Here is a 21,285-nt window from a genome sequence, read left to right as displayed (position 1 = left end):
GGCACATGAGTGATCAGAAGGGGACAATGAATGGCATAGAGTGATCAGAAGGGGAATATGAATGGCACATGAGTGATCATGAGTGATTTTCAACAATAAATGTGTACTCTAGTCTTCTTCATGGAAAAATAACACATCCCCCTGAAAATATGACCTAGGGCATATTTTGGCATTTCAAAAAATATAGGACAGTGCCTTATCGTAGGGGAAACAGGGTAAGGACCAGAGGTGTGAGCAGCAGAGCGACACAGGAACACTTGTTCCTGCAGCAGGACTTGGCCTTGTTTCCTGATTTACCTACACTGCTTCCCTTGTCACCTTTCATTCCCCAAGTTTACCCATTGGGCAAATAGTCATCCCCTCTGTCTGGTTAGCAAAATGGAAACCTTTTAAATAGTAAAACAATAGTAAAACCAAAAGCGGTATGGCTATTTATTTATTTTTTAATTTGTGGTATGGAAATTTTTTTCTGTTTTTGGGACTACTTGCACAAAATTTTAGATCCTATGGCACGTAAACTATGCTTTTACTATGTGTACCACTTAGGATAGTGGCAGAAAAATCACTTCTAATGTAACAGATCAGCAAAGAAGGGTTTGGACCAAGGCTAGACATTTGTCAACAAGAAAGTTTTATTTTGTACACGATGTACACAGGGTTGGTGTGGTCAAATGTTTGTTAGGCATGTGTCGATGCTTGTTGATTTCTTTGTAGATGTATCAAATATTATTTCAAGGTGAAAAATAGTCTGATATCTTTTTTGTTTTGCAGTGTGAACAATTCACTTACTTTTTTTTTATTTTTTTTTTATTTAAGCCAGCAACTGGGTTAATTGACTATGACCAGCTAGAGGTAACTGCTCGTCTCTTTCGGCCCAAACTCATCATTGCTGGGACTAGTGCATATGCACGACTGATAGATTATGCCAGGATGAGAAAGGTAGGTTGTTTGCCTTCTGTATTATATTATATATATATATATAAATAAAATAAACAAAAACTTAACAATATCTCAGCCTGCTTCACCAGGAAGCTTGGTCTGGTATGTTTGTTCGTTCTTTTGTTTTTTGCTTATCTGTAATATGTGCTTTCATGCATTGTGTGACCTGTATCTCTATTCTGTTAAAATTATCATGGTTTTCTTTAATCAAGATCTTTAACATCCTGAGACCTAAAACAAAAAGATATATTACTCTCATCAATATAGGTCTGGACGGGTGTTATGTTCACAATTCCGAAAAATAAAAATAAGTAGAGTCAATTTTTACAATAATAGGATATTAAATATTGAATTTATCTAGCCTGCAATGACAGACCTTCACTTCACCTCATTGGAATTCTGATGAGAGGCTAAAATTTGATGACACCTTGGCAATTGAGAGGAGGGAATAACCCCAGTCTGTTAGATGTAATTTACATGGAACAGATGGGTTTTACAAGGTAGGGATATAAATTAACAGGGAGCCTTGCACTTCCCAGTAAGAACATATACAAATGGGCTCCCATGGCTGCTACCTCGGCCCAGCGGCAATGCAACTGTAAGAAGACCTATTGTACCATCACCCCTGATGCTGCTATAGGTGCGTAGATAGATTCCTGCACCATTGATAGGTGTCATAATCAGCAAAGCTCTGCTTAGTCTCTCCCAGGTCCCCAGCACTGTCTAGCAGGTGCATGAGAGATCCAACCTTCCATCTGCAGTGTTCTCCCCAGCCCCTTTTAGATGGGCGCATTACCTGGCACTTTTCAGCACTCACCTGGGTTACTGATGATGAGTTGGGTCACAATTTAGGGAGGTTCCACCCGCCTACAATTTCTTCCCACCCAGCTTAAAAAATTTTCTGGGTTGAATACTGCATCTGCATTTATTTTATTTTTTTTTTTAAAAAGGTAATTTTATATTCCTTTAGGACTTTTACCAATAAGTTATGGAATGAATCATAAATGTTAAGAAAAGTTTGGAACTGGCATTTCTACTAACAGTCTAATACTATTTTATGGAATGGGTGTTTCACTGTTATTTCTAAAAAATATTACAGAAGAGATGCTCCACAGCAGGCACCTTGGTTTTTCATGACCTTATTAAGCTATATTGAGCAGAATGGAAGTGATTGGAGCTGTAGAACTTTTTTGTTTGGGTAAAATTGAAACCCCTCATAAAAATGAAAACAAAATAAAATAAAAACGTTTTAACGTTTAACGTAGGTACTATTTTGGAACTTGAATATCTACTGTAAACTTAGGTTGGATTTCTATCAGGCAGTTTTGGTAGACTATATAATTGATTCTCGATTGTTAGTATTTTTTTTGCTCTCATTTCCTTGGAGCACTCCAGCACATTAAGTAGGTACAGGGCTGATAGAAAATCCAGACTATTATTGCCTGTGTTATCAGTGGCCAGTACCTGGGGGATCTGATTCATGGCTGTAGACTGATTCACCGTGTTTATACAGAAACTCTGCTCCAAATGAGACAACAGAAGGTGCAGCATCTTGGCTGGGTTAGTCTTTCATTGTCTCGAGACCCTTTGGGTATAAATCATGAACTGGAGGAAAAAAAAGAGATGTTTAGCTATTTTAAGCAAAGTGTTGCCAGTCTGAGCACAAAAAATCTCTGGTGTTTTAGGAGGAAAAGCAGAGAAGTCTCAAGCCTGCAAGCTTACAAAACGAATTAAGGTTAAATTTACAGCTGACGTATGGAAGCAGAATTGATCTTAACTCTGAATTGGTAAATGAGAACATTTGTTAGTGGAAAAAGTTCTCCTAAAGGTCACAGAGCTTGTACATGAAAGAATGTTTAGTAAGACAAGCAGGGGTCTAAACTTTACGTTACTGGAGATACTTCTTTATTAAAGAAGCTTCACTTCCACTTTGTGGTGCTGTTGCCTCTATCAAAGGTCTAAACTTTTAGAAATTTTTAAAGTAGTCCTCATACTTGAGGCCCCTTTTTATTTTCTCTTTATCCATATCTAAAAAATTGCATCTGGTTTTGACTAGTCAGATGTTATGGTGCTCATTGAACACAATTACATTTGGACTGAGTCTCCATGTAAATATCAGTAGGGTAACAATGCAAGTACTTCTAATATGTGCAAAGAAATATGAATGGGGAGCAATGTGCATTCTATGGTTCCTATGCTAGCCACCACTCTTTGTTCTCAGTGTTTTGCGACCAGGAAAGGTTCTGTCTTTTAAAAGCAGTGAAGCTATCGGGCACTTTTTGGACAAGCGGAGTGGATTGGCCTGTTAAAATCACTAGGAATTAGGTGGAAAGGGAGTAAGGAAATTCTGGTAGGGCACAGCCCATTTTCTCATTGACAGTCACCAGTTAATGTATATATAGTAGCATTTTTTATGAGCATTGATCATGTTTATTTCGTCTTTGAAGGTATGTGATGAAGTGAAGGCTTACCTCCTGGCCGATATGGCCCATATCAGTGGTCTGGTAGCAGCTGGTGTCATCCCATCTCCTTTTGATCATGCTGATGTGGTCACAACAACAACACACAAGACTCTACGGGGCGCCAGGTACATCCTTGTGTACTTTTTTCTTTGCAGGAAAAGTACTTTGCTAGTACTTTTGTAACAATGTTCTTCTTATCTCTCATATTTCTTGTGTTTAAAGTATATTATATGTCCTCCAGTATGTACTTTGATTACCCAGCTAAGCCTAGCCGGGAGAGGGAGATTTTTCATTTTGGGAGATGTTAATTGAATTAACATCTGTGTTCAGACTTTTCATTGCTTTATTAGCATACACATTACCCCAGGGTTATAAAACTTAAAACCTCTTGTCTGGTTCATCATATGCATTGTCAGTTGACTTTGGTGGGTGACATAGTCCCATATTGCTTAGGTTTGCAGAACATTGTAGATGTTAGGGAATATCTGTAACCTTGTAAAGTGCACAGTTTATAGTACTGCATGTATGTCACGTACAAAGGAACAGGTAAACCTCGTCTTGAAATTGCAATGTCCTCTTATTACTACCCCCAGTCCTAAATTTAAAAGGCACAATGAAAAGTAAAGCTAAGTCTAGGCTCCATGGCTGTCTCTGGCTTGTGTAATTTTTGGATTACTGACCCAGGGCAAACATAATCTATGAAGTCAGGAAACCTTCAAACATGTTTTTTCCCCTCTGAAACCATTGGCCAAAGACATTTATTCCCTATTAGTAAATTTGCCCATTGGAATGATGTGTTGTATAGGCATGAGTGTCCAAGCTTGAGATGATTGCTGGGCCCCCATTCTCTTAAAACCAATCCAACTACTGCAGTAGGAATGTAGTTAGGAAGGTGGTCAGACATTGAAGATAAATTCAAGCATGGTAATTAGAGCTGTTCAGGTACTAGAGATTTTATTTCAGCTTTTTCTCTAGTTTATTTTTTGTATATAGTGTAGTATATGTCAGTCATTAATTAAAGTGGATGATGTATATATTTAGAGCTCACAACACAAGTACTTTGCACCATTATCAATTCCTATTTTTAAAATGTAAATCTTGGTTACGTATTGTTATTTCTCGTCAGTGTGTGCCAGCTGCAGATTCTAAGCATCAGTATTTTGCTTTGAGCGGTAAGGGAATCGGCAGCTAGCCTTGTGATAAGAATCCTCAGCGAGTGGTGAGAGCTCTGCCAGCATTTTTGTGCCTTTCTCTACACCTTCCAATCAAAGTAATTAACAGACAGGTCTCAGCACACGTATGCCTCTGCCCTCACCTCCCTTGGTTTTTTCCTGATCTCTAAAGATTTTCTTTCCCTATTTTTGCACCTCTCTTGCTTCCGTTGGTTTCACACCCTGGAGTAAAGCGTGAAGCAGGAAACTGTGTGAAACTGAGCAGCAGGGCTCCTCATCCTTCTTGCTGGGCTTCATTCACCCTTTCTCAGCGTTTTGCCAAGATCTCAATAACATGAAAAATATCTTCTTACAATGTATTCCTGCCCATATGCATCAAAGTAAAAGCCAAATAATGTGATATTTCATATGGAAAGTAACAAATGTAGATTGTAGGTTTTCAGCATATGGCCAAATCTAAAGAGGAACTAAACTCAAAAGTCCTTCAAAACAAAAAAAAAAAAAAACTTACCTTTAATTCCGTAGGGCTGTCGATTAGTCCCGACGTCTCTTCCATGGGCCCCGCGCTGTCTCGGAATCCGGCTTCGGGTCGGCGCTCCGGGCGCTGCCATCTTCGCCTCTTCTTCCTGGTTCTTCTACCTACGTCACCTGACCCAGGCGCGAGATCGGGTGATGTAGTTTGGACATAAAATTGCTGATCTCACGACGCATGCGCGAGAACAGCAATTTTTTTCTCTTTTTACGAAAAGGCGGGCTGCGTGACGTAGGTATCCCTGGAGGCTTTCCACTCCCATTCATTCTCGATCGCCTAGGCCAGAGGTAGGCAGACTGCAGCCTTTAGGCCAGATACGGCCTAGTGGATAGTTTGTTCCAGCTTAACGCCACCTGGCCGATCTGGCCTAATCCTGACCGGCAACCCGCGGCAGAGCTGGAACAAACTACCGGAGCCACATGCGGCTCTTGAGCCTCTCTGTTGTGGTTCCCTTCCTTATTTACCACGGCCGGCGTTAACACTTCAGCCGCCGGAGTAAATAGAGAACGTTCCTTCTCCTCTGTATGCATTGCAGAGGCGGTGGTGCACTGAAAAAAAAACAAACCCACAGAATTTTTACTTTACATAAAAGGGTAGGCAACCTTTTTATGTAAAGTGAAAATTATCAGTTTAGGTACGCTTAACATCTTATGAGATGAGACACTGAGGGAACACTCACACAAGAGGGGATGTGCTTGTGGGTAAAGAGTTCCTTTTACTACCCCTAGACAAAAAGGGCATCTTATCTTTTGCAGTGCAGAGGTAGCCTATAATGTCTCCCCCTTCCTAAGGCAGACATCATCTCTGTTTAGGCAAAGAACCTAAGGATGACTTTTTCAGTATAAATTGTACAACCTCATTAAAAAAAATTATAATCTTGCTGTATATTATGACGTGTCAGGAATTTATTCATATTTTAGGCCAGAGTGGCATCCAAGTACGGTTGTAGAAGAAAATGGAGGAAAAAGTAAAGCTATTTCTTTGATCGTATAATAACTAGTACTGTAGAAAATAGTGATGCCTAATTTTGGCTAAAGACCACTTTCTGTGATTATCTCCAGGCTTGAGTTAAAGCTAAAGACTGTGTTTTTGCCAGGGCTCTGGAGTTCTAAACATATTCTTTCAAGTAGCTTGTTCACCTGGCACCTGTTTTCCTTCTGGAGACTTAGTCACCTTGAATAGTGTCTCCTAAATTTTGTAGAAGACTTGCTCTTGGACACATCAGAAAAATGGTTTGCAATTTACTTTCCCACTGAATGTATCACAGCTGCATCACTAAGCAGACTGTATAAAGCCGCCAATTTCATTGCTTAAATTCCTTTTGTGGGATAGATTGTCAACATGATTTGTGCATGGTCTGTCTGTCTGTGCTTCTGCAAAATGTGTTTGTAAATTTAATTTTAATGTTGGTTTATTTAGAGTGAGGGGCTAAAAACAAAATTGGTCTCTAAATCCAAAGGATGTACTTGGTATTGATATACAGGTAGTCCCAGAATTAAGGACATCCGACATACAGACGACTCCTACATACGAACAGGGATTCCCTGCTCTTCCTGTGCAGGACAGAGGCTTGATAAGGGGGACGGGGCGGTTTGCATGACTTGCAGAAGAAATCTTTTGCTAAACACAGCTATATCTATATCCCATAACGCTTTAATGACCAAGACAAACTCTGCAGTTGTTTCTTTTTGCATATTAAAGCACTGCTTGCTCCAGAAGTTAATAAATGTCTAGGTCTCTATAAAGTTTTTTTTTTTAGCTTTGCTTTTTTTGTGATTAACTCACAGTGATGATTTTATACAGTAACTGACACCACGCTGCCTAATAATATGCTGAGACATATGTTCTAAATGCATTTATTAAAATAATGTACCTTTTCCAACTTACATACAAATTCAACTTAAGAACAAACCTACAGTCCCTATCTCGTATGTAACACAGGGACTACCTATATTTGTCTTTTTATGGCACCTAAAGTGAAATCCACAATGGAATTGATTTAATATGTGTTACTTTGCTCATAGTTTATGTATGTAGTGCGTTCACATTGTACTCAAGTTGAATTTACATCAATCTGAATAAAATAATATGCAGCGATAGCCATTTTCTGTAACTTGCACAATGTGAATTTTGAAGGTGTTCAACCCCCAAAGTTGTCAAGCACAATAAATTATTTCAAATTCTTTCAAATAAATTCCATGGAGAGCTTTAATAAATCAGGGTCTCAGTCACAGACCTTCTTGCACCCCAGTGAGGGAACTTGATTGGATGAGAACAGGTTACATGATATTCCCTTTATTCACAGAACTCTCTCTGACTAATGGGGGAAAGAACTCTGTGGAACTTTGCTTGATTTACATCTTATATGTAACGCGGGGACTACCTGTATGATAGATAAATTGGTGATAAGGTTTTATTTGTTTTGTCATTTTAGTTAGGATTTTTTATAAAATACAATCTCCCTCCAGTATAATAACCAACATTATTCATGGATGCTCTACATTAGTTTCAGTTTATCTGGCTAAGAAGTAATCACTATATATACTCTAATATAAACTAATCCAAAACAGAATAAGTTCATTGTATGGGTATAAACCTAGGGCACTAAATGTGGCTGTTACTGCTAACAATCAAAACCGCAACAGAAATGCCAAAATTATGTGAACAAGTACATTCATTTTTATTTGGAACATTTAACAGCTGAGAAATTAAAATCACATGGGTTCACTCCATCTTTTTTCCCCCCTCCTTCTACAGGTTAATGTATTTTGTACCTTTAAGTCAGTTATAATGGATTAAAATATTCTTTGTTCATTATTGTCTAATACGTTCTAAAAGTTTACAAAATTTGTTTTAGTTTAGATGCCCTTAAAGAGACACTTTACCTTTGCCATTTCAGGGCATAGGGACATCTTCCTAAACCAATTATTTTATGCACCTTACTTCTCCTACACATAAGTTCTATGCCCTTCAAACTTGTTAGCACTGAGTATTTTGCAGAAGAACCGATGGAAATAGAAGTAGCAGGAAAGCTAAGTATAATGTGTTTGGGCGGCGAGCTTTATGGGAAACATTATTTGTCTAAATTGTAATGACACATTCAGGTGCATGAGGACACCCTTGAATATAATCAAATGGTACAGTTGGGGATTGGGTCTTTAAATGTGATTTTGTCCATTCCTAGATAATCTATGTACATTATACAATGAAGTGATCCAACAAGCAACTAGAGCATCACAATTTCACCACAATACACTGTGTCCTCATGTAATGATATAATTTATTTCTGGATTATTAAGAAACATTTTTTTCCATTTTGAAAACAGATCTGGACTTATATTTTACCGAAAAGGTGTCAAATCTGTGGATAAGAAAACTGGAAAAGAAATTCTTTACAACTTTGAAGACAAAATCAACTTTTCAGTTTTCCCTTCAATCCAGGGAGGACCACACAATCATGCAATTGCAGCTGTGGCTGTAGCTTTAAAACAGGTAAGACATGAGAAACTAAGAGTTCTATTTAAAAAATGGGGAATGGGACAATCCCTCCTGGGACTCTTACAGGTCTTTGTGTTTCAGTAGCAGATTTATAAATAGGGCCCCTAAAAGTCTTGTAATCCCTAATTGTGTAAAGTGATTGTCATTACAAATTTGTATTTAAAATAATTTAGGTTTGTCTAGGATTACAGCTTTAAGGCTAAGTTAGGTGGGGCAGAGAGATGCGTTGTGGTTACTCATGGAACATACCTACAGTTGGAAGACTACATGGGTACCGCCTGCTGTCAACTGATGAAATGCTGGCTCATTAAGAAGCAGTGCAGCAGGCGCTGGCCGGGACAGTATGCTTCCAATGCCCATCTGAATTTAGCCTAAAGTCTCATAAGCATTCAAAAACAGATTAGCCAGTCTTGAAATGTTTTTTTATTGCATCCGAGGGCTGTGAAATACTGGCTGTCATTAGGAAAATGACTAATTCAGGTATTTGGACCATTCCGTTCTCATTCATGTGCTGTTTTCTGTGCTCACTCCTTCACAGAGAGCATCTGAGCATTTTGTTTTCACTATATGCTGTGATGGAGAGATAAGAAAGCTAATCTGAAATACTCTGGGTTCCCTTGAAGATCCCTGTTTACCATGTATACTGTGATCTGTTCTTTCTGAAATGGCCTGCTGCTACCAAACATGCATTACATTGCAGACACACAGTGGTCTTTCTGTAAGCTTTTTCCTTGTTAAATGGAATTACAGTTTTTCTGTGTATGGAACACCTGCTGGCCGATAACCACAGAGCAGGTGATTCCAACAGGAAATTCAGTTATTAATCAAAATGTGACAGCGCTCTAGAATACCGCAAGACAATATAACCAAGGCACCTTGTGAAACCACTAATTGCGGACTGTCTGTACAAATGGAGCTCTGATGCATAAATGAGGGGGAGGTTTTTCTGTGATCCAGTTAATAGCTGCAAAATGCAAAGATTAAATTGAAAAGCACCAGGAGCTCATAGCTTAAATTGTAAGTTCACCCTTGCAGTTCAAAAATAAAAACGACTTTAACCTGTCTCATGTGGTAATGTATTACCTACAGAAATGCTTTTTTTTCAGTATATATCTTTACTTTTTAATTACATTTTCACCGGACGAACCATTCTAAGAACCAGCAACAATGAAAGTACTTGTTGTTGAGTGTTTTTAAATGATTTTTTTTTTTTTATCAATTCATTAAGGGTAAATATTGTCTTTTTACCCTTCACAAATCTTTAGTTGGTTAGAGTTGGGCATCACTCCCAAGAAACAAAAATATCCATCAATCAGACAGAAAACAGGCATTTACCAATCTACTGTTCAATGGAAATATTGATGAGAATGCAATAATTTTTGTTAATATTGTTAGTATTGAATATAACATCCGATTTAAAACACAAAATCCTATGGTGGTTGGCCACTTTAAGGAAGACTAAGAGATTAAGTCTTCAGACTTAAAGGGGAACCAAATTTCCACAAATGTTTTGTTCCACAAGGCTTTTTGACAGTAAGGGACAGGTGATGTCCCTTCTGCAATAAAACATACTCATCTGCCTGATCGCTCTCTTCTACGGCTGTGGGAATAAATTATATTTGCACACAGTAAAACTTTTTTTTTTTTGCATAGTAAGTATTAGCTTTTTAAGGTCTTAGCTTTCTTTGTTGGTAAGAAAAGGATTTGAATATTGCCCATATTATAATGCAATTACATCTGTATAGAATGCTTATTTATACAGAATTGTTCTCCTTACAGGCTAATTCTCCAATGTTCCATGAATATGCGCTGCAGGTCTTAAAAAATGCCAAGGCAATGGCCTCCTCCTTGCTTAACAAGGGATATACCCTTGTCTCAGGTACGGTAATGGAATATATACTAGTTTTGGGAATGATACATATTATATATAAAGGGTTTGGAGCTACAAACACTTATCTAGTGCGTCTCAGGATACACTTAAAATTTTGAAATGGAAACCTGGTGAAACTATTTTCTGACCTTTTTTCTTTTGAATCTGCATTCGGGCCAACAGGTGGTAGTGAGGTGTTTGGCAGGGCTGGTGGGTCACCCATTTTGAATAATCCAAGCTCTACAGAGCTGCTAATAATAAACAGGTAGTGCATTGATCTCCATTGCCTGGATAAAAATAAAGATATTGGTTTGTGTCATTTAATATTTCCTGAGTTAAATTAAAGTTTTTCTGTTTTTTTATCATCAATATGATTTGAATTTGTTTTTTTTTTTCGTTGATATGTGATGTGATTCATGCAAAAGCCTCTCTTTATTAGTCATGGTGCTTTCCTATGTATGGAGTAATATCATTAGGTTATGAGGTTTAGACAAAAAAAGTTTAAAGAGAAGAAAGCAAATTCCCAGTTGGCAATATATATTGTGAATAAACATTTTCTCCTCTATTAAATTATTGGTAATTACACTTTTGATGAAAAGAAAAGCACCAGTTTCACAATTCTGAGTACAACCTCAGGCATAGATCTAATTACACATTTTAAAAACAAATGCTTGCTGTTATGTGCCAAAGCATTTTTTATTTGTTTGGCTAGGGTTATGGTCTACTTAAAACATACTCAGTTACGAAGCTTTTATTTTTGCTTTAATGCCTCCTGGATCCCCTTTCTGCTAATTGGATGGAGATGATGATGTATGTACAAGGGAAAATGGCAAATTCATGACTAAACTAGGTAGTTGTGCGTCACTTACCACACTCAATTATGGTTGTGGAGTAATTTACCTTTAAAATAATAGAAATAAAATACATCCATGCCTTGCCTACAGTATCCAATGTATCTACAAGTACGCTGAGAAACCTCAGTGCCATGATGGGTTTTGTGCATTCTGACCCTTGTTAAACATATGTGTTTAAGACTTTCATAATCTAATTTCCTTTTTCAGGTGGAACAGATAACCACCTTGTGCTGGTAGACCTCAGACCCAAAGGTATGGATGGAGCAAGAGCCGAGAGGGTGCTGGAGCTTGTATCTATAACTGCCAACAAGAACACATGTCCTGGAGACAAGAGTGCTCTGACCCCCGGAGGCCTGCGGCTAGGTAAATCCTCTTTTTTGTTGGTTTGTTGCTCATTTTTATTTTTTATTTTGAAGGCCTCTTTCTGTGTTCTTTCCAACTTACAGTGAACCTTCTTAAACATTAGATCACAAATAGTAATCAAAGGGCAGATTATGGGTTAGTAAGATGATAGTAAGTTTTTAAACAAGAAGCAAACTAAACGACTTCCAATTAGATGTCCCTAATTAGTACCAAATATTTTATTGTTTTGTCCTTTTCTTATTGTTAGCAATAAGTCGTCTATATAATACCTGTACACTTTTTGTCTGAAAGATACAAGTTATTGAAAGGGTTAAGTGACCGTATGTATTTGTACATTATCCATTTCCAGAGTGGATTTTAAAGTGGATCTCTATTTAGCAGTTCTAAATGTGCTTTACAAGACTAAAGCAATTCAGTCTTCTAATAGTAAAGAGCAAATCAGAAGTAAACTGATAATGTTATCCAGGAAACATTGCAAATGTTACTAAGGTCAGAAAGTCTGATGTAACCATATTAATGAGGCTTGGCGCAGGGCATGTGCAAGGAACATATACAGCCTTTTGTAATATATTTCACTTATTTGCAGCCACCTTTTCATCTTCCAGTGTGTGTTGATGAGGCTGCAGTGTACTTAGAAAGGGCACAATGTTTAGACCATGGTGTTTGCTTGACTTTGTTACACATTTAAATAACGGCCAATTACCACATAAGAGTATTAACCGTTAATGGGGTTTAGCTAGCTAAAAAGGTAAGTTTTAACCCTCAAAGGCTCCTAGATTAGAATTTAGGGTACTCTGCAAATATACAATGTCTCATTTGTCAGTATAAATGTATTTTTTTTTATTCTTTTGGCAAAATTCAAACAAGGTTTAGAAGAATGCATACAATACTAACAATCTCTAATTTTAAAAGGTAGGTTGACCTTGAAAATGAAGTGCAGGTTAGGTCAGTGGAAGAAGTGATCTATCATGAAACTGTGCAGATGTAGAAAACATCCACCTGGGCCTTGTTCAATCAATAAACAATGAAGGAAAAGTCCTGCAGCAAAGCTATGTAATGTGCTGGAGCCTTGCAAGAATGAGGATAGCAAGCAGAAGCCACATTTTCCTGTGTCTTTCAGGATGACTGGAATATCTCCACATTCATACATTTTTGTTGTACGTGAACGAAAAATGACACACAGATAAAAAGCCGATACATTTATCTTGACTTACGTCAAATAAAAAAAAATACCTTGCTTCATTAGATGCCTGATTCGGCAGTTAATCCAGAGGAATGTTCAAATACTTATGGAGCAACCTTTTATCATGGGGGAACCCCTGAAATACCTTCCTGTTTCTCAGGGACCCCCTACTGCTATTACTATAGCTACAGCAAACAATACATTAGTGTGGTGATCAGCTGGAAGAATGCCTCTTATGTTGCTGGACATAATTCCTCCCAGATGCCTAAAGACTATTCAAAAGCACTGTAGGTCAATGATATACATTGCTGTATCTTATAAATAATATTGCTAGTTATATTGTGTGCATTAAGGACACAAATCTTTTTGTTAATGGAATCTACTGGTATCGATTGTGTATAGCTAATTGTGAGAAAGAATACAATTTAAAGCAATAAAAAAGGACACCTACTTTGTTCATTAGGATAGTCAACCTTAAACCTTAGTTTTTAGTGAGATATGCAGTACACTAAAAAACAGTGTATTACCTTAGCACAGTGTTTTTTGACCTATTTAACATGGGGAAACCCTTTGAAACAACTTTAAGGTCTTTAGGGACCCCGTACTAGGTGGTGGTGTGTGGTCAGTGAGAAGAATGTCTCCTACATTGCTGACCATTGGGAAGAATGCCACCCTTACAGATATCCAAAAAGATAATCAGTTAAATTGACCTGAGAGTCACCAACTTCTCATTGCTCGAGAAGCCCCTAGCAATCCCTAGCAAGATCCCTGGTTGAGAATTGCTCCCCAAGAAGATAAGTTAACTTCACTGCATGAACCAGGTGGCATTTAACTTCTTCAGCCTGTTCTAGACCTGTGAATAGGGCATGATATTGGTGTCCTTACTAGACGCTATCATTTCTGGAGAGGAAAAAAAAAAAACGGGTATGGTTTAACAGGTTTAAAGGTTGCCTGCTCTGTTTATCTTGTTGATGCCAAGGGGGAAAGGGACAATTGTTGGCTTTGTTATAAAAGTTCAACTGCTTTTGTATATTATTTGAGAGAACTTGGCAGAATATGAACAGAAAATTGAGATATGATCCCAATTACACAATCTAACGTCTTTCTTTAAAGGTGCCCCTGCGCTTACATCCCGCAATTTCAAAGAATCCGACTTTGAGAAAGTGGTTGACTTTATTGATGAAGGTATTCAGATTGGACTCGATGTAAAGAGCAAAACATGTAAGTAATAGCAGTGTGAAATGCTGAACTTCTGATTTACAATTTACACATTTTGCAGCAAAACCTGTACCATAAAATATACTGGAAAATTTGATACAAGATCTAGTAACCTGCACACATATTCACTTTACTATTTTTTCTTTAAATGTGTATATTTTACTGTAATTATAAGTTTGTGTGTGTATATATGCATGTTAAACATATTCAAACAAGCAAACATGAAACATTTAGTGCCTACAGGTAAGTGATACACTTTATTAGGACACATTTGCCTTTTAAATCATTTATTAAAGGAAGAACTATTAATTTTTTATTTTTTATTTTATTTTTAACAGAAATTAATTTTTAAAGATGCTTCGAGTAATTGCTCACCACTCAAACCAAGAGGTTTAGGGGTTTTAAGTCCCCCAACAACATTTCAATAGGATTCAAATCAGATTTTAAATGGGCCAGTCCATAACACTCAATAAAAATGACCGTAGCAGGAATTAATTGAAAACGTAATGCAGACCTTTGGAGAAAACGTTTGAGATCACGCAGTGCTTAACTCCATATAGGGCTGCCTAGCCACAAACCAGTCCGTGTCCATGCTATCCCTTGTCCACTGCTAAAAATGCATAAAATTGGCACTTTGACATTAGATCTAGACCATGAAGCAATGGATAAAGATGACCTGGTCCAATCCATGTTTTGTTTAGATCATGTACATGACCATATGCATACATAAAAATATTTACGTATCCATAAATATAAATGTTTTCCACTTTGCCAGCAGATATAATAGCCAGTCACAGCATGGCTTTGGTAGCATTACAAAATTGATATCTATTTTCGAGCTGTGAGCGGCATTTATGAAAAGCAAATTTATTTCAGTTAAAAAGAATTGCCTTAAGTTTGCTCTGCAGCATTTAAGCAGGTGACTGCAGAGTTTCTTCAGTTCACTGGAAGCTGCATATTGTATAAGATAACAAACTGCTTTGTGGGAACCAAACATACACTGCTTGCAGAGTCTGAATCATGTTTCATGTAGAAACTAGGAAGCTAAATACAACTTTTTTATTATCCTAATTCTGTGCAGCTGGGTAAACCAGTTACAGTATTTTCCAGCTAAGGCCATAAATATTAATATTTATGTGCTTTTTTACCATATATACTTTAATGTCTGAGGCTCAGTTCCTTCTGAAAGGAATAACTGTTTGTTTAGCAAGAAATCCACTTATTCTGTTTATACACTTCAACCCCTAATTCTAGATCATTACTAAAAATGAAGGTTTACATTAATGAAAAAAATAGTTCTTACTGCAATCCTCACCTTGTAATTCTTCCTTTTCATTATTACTACTGTGGTGTTAAGCACAGGTCATCTCCTGGATTAAATGATGCCCAGGCTTAAAACCTTAAAGGAGAAGTTTAGTGATATTAGATAAGGTGACTATGTACCTGCTAGTGAAGAGAAACTTTTCTGCATATGGATCACATTGTATAGGCAATTATAGCAGTAACATGTTTTATGAAAAAGGCAGCTGTAAAATAAAACCACATTGGGTGCCTTATTAATAATCAGATAGGGGGGGGGGGGTCTGTTTGGTAGGTTTTTTTGTTTTTCTACTAATTCTGCACTTGTTTTAATTGCTTATTTTGCCACAAAGCAATAGTTGTTTGTTATGTTTATAGATCAAGCAATGCCATCCCCACTGACATTTTCCCATTTTTATTTTGTAGCCAAACTTCAAGATTTCAAGAATTTCCTTCTAGAGGACAAAGAGACAGTTCAGCGAATTGCAGACTTGCGTCAGCGGGTGGAGAAGTTTGCTCGTGCCTTCCCCATGCCAGGATTTACTGAACGCTAGAAGCAGATAGATTCTTGGAAGCAAGCTGCTCTATTTGACCCTATGCAATCTTTCTCCTGTTCATTCTGTTTAGTCTGCCTTTTCATTATTGAACACTCCTTCATACTTTTTCTTTATTCCCTGCTTTTTGTGGTGCAGTTTACTTCCAACATGACTTCTCGAACTGAAAAAGGACTTCAAATTCTACTAATGTAGCAATGGCAGTAAAATTTTGGTGACATCGACATAGACTGTCAATAAAAGCAATACCATCCATGGTGTGACTGGATTCCCTTCCCCCAATGCAAATATGGTATACCACGTCATCATGGGATTAAATACTATACTACTCTAATATTCATTGTTTCATGGCAGGAAAGCCTATTCTGTTTTATATTAATTTCATGTTGTGAACGCAAATCTGCATATTGCATGTGTAAAATGATGTAGGACAGGTTAGTTCAGTAGACATATTGCTTGATGATTTTCACTTGTCTGAGAAAAACTCAAGTCATCATCTGAAATGATTGCTGGGGCTAACAGTGGGGGTTAAAGAGAAGAAACCCCTCAGCTAATGGTTCCTTTTACAAAGGGTGTTGGGTCCTATAATAATGGGATAATAGAGGCTTTTTTCGCTTACATTAATAGTTATCTCAAGGTGTGCTCCTGTATTTTTGGTTCAAAGTTCATAGTACTCCACCTTCTCCTGTACATGTTGGGAGCTTTAATCCAACAAAGTTGTAGATGTACAGATGAGCCAAGCCTGCTGACTCTTGCCCAGTCATTGGGGAATGTGGTACTGTACAAAAAGCAATGTTTGACCAGAACAAAAATATAATGGGGTTTGAATGAATAAAGCTTTCCAAGACAAGAAAATCATCGGTAAACCAGGGTGATCCAGCAATGTGAAAACATTGCAGGCGGAGCTTACAGTAGATAACAGAGATAGTTAGATGTGTGGGTACAATGCTGACCTGTAAATTGTCTTTTGAAGGACCTATCAAGGTACATGCCTATGAAATCATCCAAGCATACAGGTGGGGAAGAATTGCCACCAGACCAATCTAGCGCAAGCCTAATGCAAGGAAAAGGGATAGTGATAGCTAAACAATATCCATCATAAGATATTGATGGTGAAAATGCCTTGCTGATGCCTGAGGTTAGAGCAGTGTTTCTTGATGTTTTTAACATTGGGTAATCCTTGAAATAACTTTCAGGTCCTTGGGTACCCCTGCTATAATTACTATATCCACAGCTCACAGTACATTAGTGTGGTGATCAATAGGAAGAATATCACCCTTATAGATAGCCAAAATGATAGTTAAACTGACCTGAATGGCACAGATTTTCCATTTCTCAAGAAAGCCCTAGCAATCTCTCGAGGAACCCTGACTAAGAAACACTGAGTTAAAGAATGGCCAAACTGGTTTGTGCTGATAGAAAAGTCACTGCAGCTCTGATAATGACTTGTTACAACTGAAGTGTGCAGAAGTACATTTCTGAATGCACAACAAGTTAAACCTTCAAGCAGAAGGGCTACAACAGCAAGAGATCACACAAGGTGCCACTCCTGGGAGCTAAGAACAGGCTGCTGGCTACAGTTCACAAGGGCTCGCCAAACTTTTGCAGATTTAACAAATGTTGCCAAATCTCAGTTTCTACTGCAACATTTGAGGGTAGGGTCAGCATTTGGCATTAACAACATGAAAGCATGGATCCATCCTGCCTTGTATTAACAATGCTGACCATGTCCATCCCTTTAAGACCCCAATGTACTTATCTGATGGCTACTTTCAGTAAGATAACATGCCATGTCACAAAGCTAGTATCTCAAATAGTTTCTTGAACATGATCACTGTACTCCTGTGCTAAATGGCCTCCACAGTACACAGATCTCAACTTGATAGAGAAGTTTTAGGATGTGGTTGGTGTCACAGGAGATCTGCAGCAACTGTGTGATGTTTTTGTGTCAATATAGACAAGAATTCCCCAGGAATGTTTTCACCAGCACCTTGCTAAATCTAGGAACTAAAACTATCAAGTTCAGCAGTTCTGAGGGCAAAAAAGTGCTCCACCCCAGTACTAGTACCAGAGTAACTTTTATTATTATGATTATTTAAGGGTAAACTTTTTTTTTCCAGGATTGTTATGTTAAATCCCCCCACATACCTTTGCAAGAATACTTATTAAGCATCCTTTTTAACATTTAGTGAAGATTGTGTACACATGTTTAAACAAGAGGATATTGAAATTTGGAGCAATATAATATAATTGTAGTTGCAGTATATTAGTATAATTGCAGTAAAAATTGCATTAATTTTTTAACATTTTAAACAAATGTGTTTGCCTTATACAAAACTCTGGACAATTGAAATAACTTGGCAATATCATAGGACTGCCCTACAGAATTCTAAAGCCTGATCTACTATTCTGTGCAACCAGTCTAATGATTTACTTTTCCCGGCACTACAAAGCCAGCCAAGTGATACGCTCATCTCCTTATGTTGCCTCCTCATTAGACAGTAAATAAGCACCATTACCTCTGAGCAGGTGCTCTGGCCAGTAAATAGCAGATAGATCTCACTGGCTAGCTGAGGTGTATCTACAGCATGCTTGGCTGGTCAGAGTTCTAAATCTTTCAACATGTTAAGTACTTCAACCACATTTTTCACACTTTGACCTGGAATTCCACTACAGAGCTATGGTTAAAAAAATATTAATATTTAGTGCAGCATTAGAAAAAAAGAATTTCTGTTGTGTTTCTCAACTGCCTAGCAATTCTAAAATATCTGGTGATTGTGTCAGACCAGGTAACACATGCCAAGTGACAATGATGGCATCATTGTTCTGATCATGTCTGTCCTTTCTACATGGACTAAAGTGCTATGTAAATGGGCCATTGTCATAAATTGTAGCCTCCTCATACAGAGCCCCTAGCTTGTCTTTTATGTCTTGCCCAAGACAATCCTCACTTCTTGCTGTTGTAGTTGGCTCAGTAGTTTTATGTAAGTAATGGGGCTGAGAGAGAGGTGCTGGGGAATTTAGTCCCAACACTACCACATTTTTTATATGGGGGATGATGAGCGCTGCAGAAGTAGAACAGAAAAAAAGCAGTAATGTAATGATGCGATTGTTTCAGGATCGAAAATTGGTCTTATTATATAGTTTTATAGTAACTTAAAAACAATCTATTAATTTATTGACTTTGGTACAATGTGTTCATGACTAATATGTAGTTTTGTCTACACTTTTAATTGAGAAAGGATCCCTTTTAAAGCAGTGAATCTGACATTTACTAAAATATCCCCAGAGGGAGAATCAAAATGTGCTATTGAAATACATGGACGTTAAAGATTCTTCACCACAGAATGTCTCGAAGATTCTTCACCACTAACAGTTTTTTACAAGGTGGTTTACATAAATAAATTTACAAAAATCAAAAAATGACATATATGATAGTCTGTCACTGTTATCAACTGTTCTGCTGATAATTTGAAAGATGCCTTTTTTCCTAATTTCTTATAACCAGTCACGTTTACAATGGGCAGCTTTTATTCCTTTAGCTTAAATTTTCTTTCAACAGAAAAAAAACTGTTGAACATTTACCATATATGTATTAGAACAAAGGTCTGCAAACTTCGGCCTTTAGGCAAGATACAGTCTAGCCGGTAGTTTGTTTGCCTAAAGCTCCCTGTCTGATCCCGCCTAATTCTGGCCGCCCCCTCCCCCTGCGACGGAGTTGCATGCAGCTCTTGAGCCTCCATGTTGTGACTCCCCTTTTTACCGTGGCCGGCGTTAACACTTTCACCTCTGGGTAAATAGGGAGCATTCCCTCTCCTGCATATGCATTGCGGAGAGGGATTTCCCTGTAGGGGGGGCCATTAGGGGGGACTCGAGAGAGTCTGGCCTAGTGTGCTCCTGCCTACCCCTGAAATGACCTAGTGTCCAAAAAAGTTTGCTGACCTCTGTGCTAGAACATAAACTGAGAGTTTATATGAGATGACCTGAAAATAACCAATCAAAAATCTTGGTGACACCAGTAGATGGTGCTGTGTCCACATGTAAAGTGTGTTACAAACTCTTGCAGTCTAATAAGACATTATTTTGTTTGTTGCACACTTTACATGAAGGCACAGTGTCATCTACTGGTAATAAACAGTAATACACTAAAGATAAAGGGATGCAAGAGACCCATCTTAACTAATAAAAAGTACAAAACACTTAACCCTGTAAAAACAGAGGAAACAAGATAAACAGACTGAGCCCATGTGACTTTTTTCCAATTCAAATTAATGTTTTAAAAATAACACATATTATATGTATTTCTTCACTCAAAATGACATTCCTCCTTACTGTTTTTAATGTTAGCAGTGATGACCATGTTTTGTGCCCTAGGCTTAGGGCAAAACATTTCCTGTATTTTTAGATAAAAATAAGTACCTTGGTTTATATTTGAGTATATATGTATGTAAAGTCTATTTGGAATTGCATGTTTCTCAAAGACCAACCTTCCCCCACAAGGTGTCAAAGCTACATTGTCGTAGTCAGTTTACCTTAAAATGAGAAATCATTGAGTTTGGTCTATGAATTGTCTCACTTTCCTACCTTCCCTGTAAACATGCTGTAGAATATACCTAATTCAGTGAAATGCTTCTAAACCTAACTAGAATCATTGAGTGTTTTTAATGGCAACAGCACAATATAGCTGAATAGCAGCATGATACATCCTTAACACAGTGTGGTTTATCTTACTCTTGGTAGTCTGTTAAAGTTTTTATAGATGTCTATCTTCTGGGGTGCCCTAGCCTGCGATGCCGTGTTTCGCTCTCCTCCTCATTCAGGGCTCACAGCCATAACTTCCCATCACAGCCAGAGAACTATTATCGTAAAGCAAATTCAATTTGTTTAGATGAAATTGTATTTGCCCCGAGGCAGTGGCTGCGTTTCGTCCCTGAAAGGAGCAGGCAACAGCTTGGGAAGTAGACTCCTCGCGTTTTGTTTTTTTAAACGATCCCGGCGGTCAAATTAGAATCGATTAACAAACAAACGGAGTAAATGTAATGAAATGAGACTGGGTATTGGTGTAATGTTCCCATCTGCTCACTGCCTGGGGTGACATGCACAGTTCTGTGTTATTAACCCCTTTTGCTGAAGGGAGACAGGAGTATGTTGAGCAGCCAGGCCTAATGCGTCTTCTTTCCTGGAAGGGAGATCATACCACTTTATACAGGATAATTGTGGTCTCCTCCTGCTTCTCATAGAAAAATACACTGCTAGAAGTAGGATGCTTCTTAATTTTTAATATCACATGATTTTTTTTTCCCTCATGCATGATTCTATTTAAGCTACAGTTTTAATTACA

The 21,285-nt window shown here is 37.7% G+C and overlaps 1 protein-coding gene across 1 annotated transcript in view; it reads left to right on the top strand.

Annotated features, from left to right (window-relative positions):
- SHMT2 (serine hydroxymethyltransferase 2) overlaps positions 1-16,199 on the top strand; it is a 26,444-nt gene extending 10,245 nt beyond the window's left edge. The window contains exons 2-8 of the mRNA XM_072407677.1: positions 817-939; positions 3,387-3,526; positions 8,432-8,597; positions 10,383-10,482; positions 11,535-11,690; positions 13,987-14,094; positions 15,817-16,199. Coding sequence (XP_072263778.1) covers positions 817-939; positions 3,387-3,526; positions 8,432-8,597; positions 10,383-10,482; positions 11,535-11,690; positions 13,987-14,094; positions 15,817-15,944 — 921 coding nt within the window. The 3' untranslated portion in view covers positions 15,945-16,199. The remainder of the gene's footprint in view (positions 1-816; positions 940-3,386; positions 3,527-8,431; positions 8,598-10,382; positions 10,483-11,534; positions 11,691-13,986; positions 14,095-15,816) is intronic.
- Positions 16,200-21,285: the final 5,086 nt, after the last annotated feature.

This window comes from Pyxicephalus adspersus, chromosome 1, assembly GCF_032062135.1.
Source record: "Pyxicephalus adspersus chromosome 1, UCB_Pads_2.0, whole genome shotgun sequence".
In the NCBI taxonomy this organism is placed as follows: domain Eukaryota; kingdom Metazoa; phylum Chordata; class Amphibia; order Anura; family Pyxicephalidae; genus Pyxicephalus; species Pyxicephalus adspersus.
This window is presented reverse-complemented; position numbering and strand designations above follow the sequence as displayed.